This window comes from Aphis gossypii, chromosome 1 (assembly GCF_020184175.1).
Source record: "Aphis gossypii isolate Hap1 chromosome 1, ASM2018417v2, whole genome shotgun sequence".
Lineage (NCBI taxonomy): Eukaryota > Metazoa > Arthropoda > Insecta > Hemiptera > Aphididae > Aphis > Aphis gossypii.
Window position 1 is genome coordinate 29,685,887 of NC_065530.1, and position 9,391 is coordinate 29,695,277.

General features: G+C 25.5%; 1 protein-coding gene across 1 annotated transcript; it reads left to right on the forward strand.

Moving 5' to 3' along the window:
• The first annotated feature begins 545 nt into the window (after nt 1–545).
• LOC126549047 (guided entry of tail-anchored proteins factor 1-like) lies at nt 546–3,588 on the forward strand. The gene is made up of 4 exons (XM_050197411.1): nt 546–823; nt 937–1,102; nt 1,179–1,246; nt 1,915–3,588. The coding sequence occupies exons 1-4, from the start codon at nt 755–757 to the stop codon at nt 2,104–2,106; spliced, it is 495 nt and encodes a 164-aa protein (XP_050053368.1). The 5' UTR covers nt 546–754; the 3' UTR covers nt 2,107–3,588.
• Nucleotides 3,589–9,391: the final 5,803 nt, after the last annotated feature.

Consider the following 9,391-nt stretch of genomic DNA (forward strand, 5'->3'; position numbering starts at 1 on the left):
ACAACATAAGCTAAAAAGTACCTAATAAAATGATAACACAAAATCTTGTCATACATTTTGTTTTTAAGATTTCATTGATGCTCATAGTTTTATACAGCCATTAGTCATTACAGGATATTATAGACTTTTAATCAATCAATATTTAAGGAAATTTAGAACGCGATTTCTTATAAATTACGATCGAAAAAGAGCCCACACAATGATAAAGAAGAAATTTATTCTAGAAATTAGAAAAAATAAACTTTAGCGTTCAGATAGACCAGATGCTAGTTATGGCATTGCTAAGGTTACCTCTTATTGGTTCTTATTCCCAAAAAAATATTGAGGAAAAAAAAACAATATTTCTGGAAATATTAAGTCGGTCTAATTTTTCACAAATTGAAAAGATGTATTTTGTTCATTCGTTTTACGTTTCGGTATTAACAGTTGTTAAACGCCATCAAGCGGTGAAAATACTCGTGATAAATATTGTTATCAAATGTATTATCACAGCTTATTATCTTATCACTTTATTATGAATAGTAGTAATCATTACTCATTTACTCCATATTTTATGAATATTATTTATTTTATTCATTTCAAGTTTCAACATTTTACTAACAAAATATTACTTTAATGTTCTAAATAATTTTTGTTTAATTTAAACTTACAACTTCAAATCAATTAAATAATATATTCACTGTATAGTATATTAAGTAAGAATTTTTGAATCCAAAACTAGGTATTTGTTTATTGTATTTAATATAAAAACGTTATGAGTTTGTTAGTTTGGTCAATTATTGTTAGTTTTTATAATATGTTTTCAATCAAATTTATACCAAAGGTAAATTAAGAGTTATTATTAGAATTATTCAATTGAGTTGCATTTATTTAACAATCAAAGATATATTATATTTATGTTACATTGTTGATTTTATACTATTTTATTTTGTATAGTTTATACTATGGTTTATGAATATAAATAAAGAACATAAAAAATTAATGGATGAAATATCGGTTTTAAAACATGAACAATCTAACATTTCAATTGTTAAAGAATTTGCTAAACACACAAAATTACAACGAAGAATCAACAAGTTGAATGAAGATTTGAAAACCCACAGTATGTCCTAATATCTTTATTATAGGTATTATTATATTTTAAAAGTTATTTAATATTATAAATATTTATTTTTCAGTAAGAGAAAATTCATCTAAAAATTTAAAGATCAAATTCATCTGTAAAATGTCTTTATATGCTTTCTCCGTAAGTATATCACTTTATTTTTCTAAAATTAAAATTATTCTATCTAAAAATATTATTTTAGTTATTGTTACTTATAAAAAAAATAGCTAGTTAATAATTATATATACATACTACTAAGATATTATTTTAATTTGCATAAATAATTTTAAATTAAAAAAATTTATAAATAATAATACATTTGCTAGTTGTAAAAAAGACAGGAAATCTTAAGTAAAAAAAGACAAATGAATTTCAACAGATATTTTTTTTTCATAATAGTGCAATTATTTTTATTTGAGTTTTTTATTTCCTTTGTAAAATAAAATTTATTTTCAAAACTAACAAAAATCTTAAATTGTCATTCACCTATATTTTTTATAAATTATAATTTATAGTTTTTAGGTTCCACCCCCCCCCCCCAAAAAAAATTGATTAAATTTATAATTTTAGCATATTATATTATTACTCGGTACAGAATTTTATAGAATTAATAATATACCTTATCAACAAAATGTAATATAATTATTTTTGTAGATAAATGAGTTTAATATGTTAATACATTTCATACTTAAATACATATTATAGTTCATGTATCAAGTATTTGATTTATTTTTGTCAAAATAATATTATATTATGTTTATATTTATTATTTATATAATTATCAATATATTATTATTATTTTGTTTCAGGTAATTTTAAATCTTCTATTTGTATATTACAATTATCATAAAACTGTATTAAGAGAACTCCCAACTGATTGGTTTTTACCATTATCTTGGTTAGTTAGATGGCCTTCCTCACAAGTTGGTACAATGAGTTTTGTCTTTTGGTACAGTATCACTAATTGTGTTGCTAAGGTGACCACTAATAGTATATTATGATTAAAAAAAAATTGAAATTATTGCTAAGTGATGACTGATTTTGTATAAATATAACATGTAAATTTATGAAAACATTCAATTTTGTAAAACTATATTAATACGTTGACCGCCACATGGCTGCTGGCGGTCATTTAATTGGTATTTATTATACGTCAGTCGCCAAGCAAAATTTTTAATGTCTTCCAAATTTGTATGTATCAAATATTTGAAAAAAAAAAACGGAAAAAAATATGTAATGATTATGAAATGAATATGTAATGATATATAGTGATGACCGCTACACCACGGTCCTTATTTTAGTCCATTATTGTAGCGCCATAGAAAAGTTAATAATATAAAACCAAATTCATAATTATGGTCGCTGGCGGTCATGTGGCATGGTAGTAATGATAAACTTCTATGGGCGCCAGCGATCACAAATGTATAAAATTTAAGAATTACAGAATACAGATGACTGCTGGCGGCCAACGTGTTAATAAAAGAATCATTAAGAATTTAGGGTTTGATTGTTATATATTGTAATTTGATATTTTCTGGTTGTTATACACGTATACTTATATATTTCCACTTTGTTTGTAATTTTTATTCATAAAATTTATTCTTATGTTTATAAAAGGAAAATAATTTTACTTGGTGTTTTGTACAATTTCTAGTGTTACTATATTAAAACTATATTTTTGATTATTAGATAAAAATGTAGAAAAATTAACATTGTTTCAATTAAATCGATATGTACGCTGTGATTTATTTATTAACTTTAAAGTTTAATCAAAGAACTATTTTTAAATTTTATTTAATTTGTTTTCTTGTATACATAGTTTAGAATATAATTAAATTATTTTTTTATTATAGTAAATGGCATATTTTACCACTTAATTTTGTCTACATTTTAATCAGTAATTTTCATAAATATTTTTCATTTAAATGAGTTATTGAAGTATTGTATCTTGAATATTTTTAATGCATGAATCATTGTTTAACTTGGGTAAATTCATTGTTTCTTAATTACTCATGCTTTTATACTCTAATGTAGGTATCTAAGATATACTAACTCTTTTTGAATAGTAAAAAGTAAATACTCCATATTAATATGTTTTTTCACTGATATTCTTTCAGTGATATATTATGTATCTTTTTTATTACATTAGTTTTTCAATTATTCTTGTCATTCTTCTTATAAAATGTAATTAACTACTGAAACTGAACCTTAATTAATACTATAATTATAAATTATTCATTTATCCTATATTTTTCATGTATACAATATACATATTATATTATATTCTTATGTGTTAAATAATTATATTAAAAAATATTATTATTATTTATTTCTCAAAAATAACAAGAATACTGGGCCCATTGAGACTTGTGTAGGGGCCAAAGAAAAAAAATAAATGTTCAATAATATATTTTTAAGTTTTACTCATAAGTTATTAAGTTATCAAAAGGTTAGAATAATTTAGTAAATATTGTTATGTATGATATCTATTGGTTTTTAATTATTGTATTACCTATTGTATATAAATTATATATTTATTTATTCAGATACCTCTAACTTCTAAGATCTCCACTGTGGTAGATTGCAGATCTATGGTTTGCTCTTTTGGCTGTTTAATTATAAAAATAATTGTTTGTTAGTTAAATTAAAATAATTTTGGTAGTTGTTTTTTGTTAATGGTATAATATGTAATATAATGGTAAGGTTAAGGTGAAAGTAAAATTATGAGTTTTATGTTATCAGCTAAGAATTTTTATTTTTTTGAAATTTGTTTTAATTCTACTTTAAACAGTAATAAACACTCATAACAATTTTAATGAAAAATATAAATATTTTTTTTTCATTAATACTAACTTAATATGAAGAGCCTTGAATTAAATTATTTAGTACAGCTAACATTTTTTTATCAACGATTATTGAAAATAAATACATGCTAATAAAACTATAATAGTCCAAAAAGAGAAAATATTTTGAAAAAGATACCTTGTGCAATAATTCTCATTTAGCCTTTAGCCTTTATTTTCCTTTTATTTTTAAGTATACAGGGAAATTTAAATTTTAACTTCCAAAAGTTGAATACCAAAGCATTTTTCTCTTCCTCAATAATACGTTGAATGAAATTTGATCATTGTTGTGGACTTGTGGTGTTTGTTTTTGACTCATCTAACATCAGACAGTTTGGATGTTGTATTGTTCTGTTAAACATACTGCTTTACCATTGGCAAGTTAATTCAATGGGATTAAATTCATAGTGGAATGTAGACAAACGTAATATAATATCACCTTGCATTCTGAGCAATGAAATTAATGATAAATGTGCTAAATTTTGATTTAAATTGCTTCACATGTTCTAACAACATGAGTTTCAGCATTGGCCAATTAAATATTTCCCCTTTTCATTTAAGTCAGTCAATTATGTTTGGGGGGAAGGGCTTAGCCCCCTCTGAGACATATTAAATTCTCCTTAAGATAAGTACATAATTTTAACACTACATATTATATAGCCAATCTTTATTATAACAAATTGATAATTATACTTATAATTTATGAGCTAAAATATATTCTAGATAAACATATTCCAAGACTCAATGAATCTACTGGAATAACTTTTACTTCAATCTGTCAAGTTGTTTAAAAGTTCAACGATTAATAACTGAATACACTCAATAATTATATTATATATGTATATAAAGATGAAGATATATATTTCTAAGCACATTCTCAAAGGATATCTTTCTTGTCCAGTCAGTGGCGCAACTTTATAATAAGAGGCCTATGTGAAAATATCCTGACCGGGGCTTTTACCTGCTAAAAAAAAGAAAAACAGTCATACCTTATTATAATTAGAAAATACTGTTTTCTCACATGTCATAATTGATAATTATAAGTTAAATTTATTTTTTGTTTAGATAATCAAACATAAAAATAATTCTTCTTGTTTTTACGGCAACAAAGTCATTAATACTGCTTACTGTACACTGTTATATTTATACGGTAGGTACACTGGTTTCTCACATAGGTACTCGTAATTCGAATTATTCACTGTATTCAAAACAGTTAAGACATGATTATTTATTATACTGAAACAAATATAATATAACATATGTATAATACAGATTATTGTAGGAATGTCGTATATGAGACTTAATCTAGGGGCCCCAGTGAATTGCACACCCAACACTCCCGATAATTGTGCCACTATGACTGTGTCCAGTTCAGTATCTTAAAAAAAATATGTATTAAAGTATTTTTTAAGAAGTTTTAAAGTTGAAGACATACTTTTGGTTGTTGATATTGATACTGGCTAAGTTCCCAATACATTTAATTTATTGTTTTTTTTTATATTCTGATTCATAATTTAATAAATATATGCCAAATGTTATTTTAAGATTATAAACATAGCAATGAAGAAATATTTAATGATTCAATTAAAATTTTATTGGTTCATCCTTATCTTTATCTTTATATATTATTAAAATGTAAAGCGATTTCTTATGACAGTTATATCTGAAGTACTACTGGACCAATTTTCATGATTTCTACATGAGAATTTAATGCAAGCACTTGGTGTGAAGATAAGCCATTAAAAGAGAAAAGTACAAAAAGTGAGTAATTTAATTAAACAGTTATAGGACATATAAAGTTAGTGTAAGAAAAAAAAAATAAGAAAAAGTCAGTTTATTATACCAATTATATTGATATATATAAAAAAAATTATAATAAAATTAATTAGGTTGTTATACAAACTATATAAAAACCATAAGATGGCACATTAATGTATCTTATTCACCGTAGTAAAAAAAAATTGATATAACTTTGAAACTTAAGGGTTAGAAATTATAAACTTACATATTATACATTTTGCAGGATCTGCAATCCACCACAGATGGATTGCCTACTTGATGATATACTGCTCACATAATCATAAGATAGTCTTACGGTCAACGCCAAGCTTAATGAGTAATGACTATAATAATATTACCTGACTAACTCACTGACTGATAAACGTAGAGCCTGAACAATGATAGATTGAAGCTTGCAGTTAACATGGTACATTTGTATTTTGTACACAAATTTAGTGTGCAATACTGCAATAAGAAAACATTTTAAAGTGGTGTTTGCACAGTTTTTTAAGATACAAAATGTCTAAGTTTTGAACACTGTTAAACCGAATATTAAATAACAAATTAAACAAAATTTGAATCATAATATAGTATAGAATTGGCATTTTTAACGTATAAAATATTTTATTTATACAATAAATGTTTTCTTAAACGGCGCTTTGTGTATGCAATTTGAATACAATTTGCTTGTTTGTGTAAAAGTAAATGTGACCGCTGGCAAATATGATAGCAACGTTTTTTTTTTTTTGATAAACAGGGGCTCTGAAATTGAGTTACGCGAAACGTTATCGGTGTACCTACATTAGGGCGGTTCACCGTCAACCAGCCTTTCGGGTGGTTTCGCTTTTATAGACCTTTTTCTTCTGTTTGCCCTGGGTGATTATAGTTTTATTTTATGGTGGGGTCCTTTCCCTGCATACTACATACCCTATTATAATAATATATTGTATATGGCCACAGAACTATATGAAAAATGTTTATTACAGGTGTCTCCAATTTTTTTTTAATCAAGGGCCACGAACAATATAAAATGCGCTTAGCTGGACAAAAGTTTATTAACACATAGTATAATTTTAAATATTTAAACTTTAGATATCTACTTGTATATTTATCATTCTATTGAGACCACAGGTCGAATACGGCCCGCAGGCTGTAATTTGGAGACCCCTGGTCTATTGTAAACATATAACATTTGCATCCTTGTACTGATCTTCGTCATTCGGCAACGATTATTCCACGTGTTCAGTGTTAAAAATTATTTTTTGTGTTTATAAATTTATAAAAAACTATCAAAACAAAATGAAATTCTTCCATCAATGTTTACACAATTTTTCAGAGTTACTGCTGAAGCTTGTGGCTTATCTGAGCAAACTGTGAGACGTATATGCAAAGAAGGTAAAGATATTTGAACAATGAAAATCCGGAATAACAACAAGGCCCTTCGTTCAAGTCTCCGCGTAAGACATATAAACCTGCGAAACCGAAATTGGATGATTTTAATGCTGATGTAGTACGTAGAACAGTCCATGAATTCTATGATAGAGGTGAGTACCCAATAGCTTTAATAATTTTCAACGAATTGAAGAAAAAGTGTGTTTGGGAAAGATCTGTTTATTCAATGTGTTCACTTTTAAAAAATTTGAAATTTTCCTTCAAGAAATATTACAATGGTAGAAAATTTCTCATGGAAAGAACCGACATTGTTGCAATACGGTGTAAATTGTTAAGAAAAATATGTACACTTTACGAACAAAAAGATTTTCGTCCTGTCATTTATTTAGATGAAACCCAAATCATAGCTCATCACGTATGTTGCAAAATACTGAAGAGACTGCTAGATTAAAAGTTCCTACGGGCAAAGGAGGATGGCTAATTATTTACCATGCTGGATCTGCGAGGTATGGTTTTGTTAAAGATTCGAAGTTAATTTTTCAAGCTAATATTAGAAATTTAGATAGCGACTACTGTACGGCCATAGATGCTGAGATATTTAAAAATTGGTTTATTTCAATGTTGAATCACCTTGAAGAGCCCTCAGTCATCGACATGGACAATGCATCTTACCACTCGATGCTTATGGATAATTTTCCTATAAGCAATAGTCGAAAAGCCGTTGTTGAAGAGTGGTTGAAAAACAAAAATGTTATATTTTCTCCACAAGAACGGTTGTCCGAATTGCGTGAGTGAGTAAAATAACTTATTCCATCATATAAACGGTACGAGATGAATGAAATTGCAATACAAATGGGTCATGAAATCATAAGGTTACCTCCATACCATTGTAAGTACAATCCTATTGAATTGTTTGGGCAGAGGTTAAAGCGGAGGTACCTAGCCAAAAACAATAACACTTTTAAAATGACAGATTTCGAGAAGTTGGCGCATGCGGCTATAATAGATGCAGTCACGCAAAAGGATTGCAAGAAGTATGTTTCACAAGCCGAAAAAATTCAAAATGACGATACTGAAAAAGAAATTTTGAGGGATGTCACATTGGAACCAATAATTATTACACTACAAGACGATAGCAGCTATTGGGATGATAAAGAAGATGACGAAGACATAAATTATAAATATTTAGTATTTTAGTATAAATTGTTAAGATTATTTACATATTTCATATTTTTATATTATTATTGTGTAAATATTTTATCATAATTTGTATTTTATAGGACTTGTACATACATTGGAATGAATTTTGTATTAAATGATATTGATTATATTTTTATCTAAGTATCTATGTAAATACATTACATATAATAATTCAAAATACTCCCTTTTTTCATTATTTTGAGAAACCATTACAGAAATCGACCACCGGGAGAGTTTTCATCAGCGGCCACTTTTCATTCTTCCGACTATAGAATTTTTACTTTTCCCACTTACATAAATGTGTTTTACTTTGTAACTACCTAATATAAAAATATCAATAGATTGTTGTAAATGAAAAAAAAAGTGTAATATGAATATTAAACCATTTAAATTGTTTAAATAAATGGTAATAATTAATAAAATATATTGGATATTTAATATAGAGATTCAAAATATGATTATTAAAACCTAATGTATGATTAAACAAATTAAATTAAATTATACATTTCATTGAATTAAAATATTGCCTACTATACTTTTCTTAAAATATTTGTAAATAATTTATATTCGTCTAAATTATGGAACAAGCTCCAAATAAATTTCCAAATTTTTTTTTCTTCAAGAATTTTGATTTTTCTATTTTCCAACGAAAAAATTCTACTATTTAATATGATTAGCTTTGCACTTTTATTCTAAACTCTGAATACAAAAATAAAAAAAAGTAGTTTTATAAATATTTAATTAGATTATTAATTTATTTTATTACACTGGGTCATTCTTTAACTCAGATATACTCATTATTTCAAAAATTATAAACGAGTTATTGAAAATATATTTTTGTTTATAATATAAATATTAAATATTTATTTAAAAATATATTTTTTAAAGTATATTTTTATTGTTAAGGAATATTAATTTCGAGTGGTTATATTTAGTTATAGGTATTTAAAATCGTCGATTTAACCCAAAAACAAAACAAAAAAAAAAGGTATTTAAAGTTATACCATTTTGTTTTTATGGAATTGTTACCTAGTGTTCTGTCGACAGTCAAACACTCAAATTAGAGAATTAT

Bases quoted from the DNA above. Each gene is read 5' to 3' on its own strand.
- LOC126549047 (XM_050197411.1), top strand. From the start codon at position 755: ATGAGTTTGTTAGTTTGGTCAATTATTGTTAGTTTTTATAATATGTTT. The intron at 1,103-1,178 runs GTATGTCCTAAT...TTTATTTTTCAG, and splicing joins TGAAGATTTGAAAACCCACA to TAAGAGAAAATTCATCTAAA. The intron at 1,247-1,914 runs GTAAGTATATCA...ATTTTGTTTCAG, and splicing joins TGTCTTTATATGCTTTCTCC to GTAATTTTAAATCTTCTATT.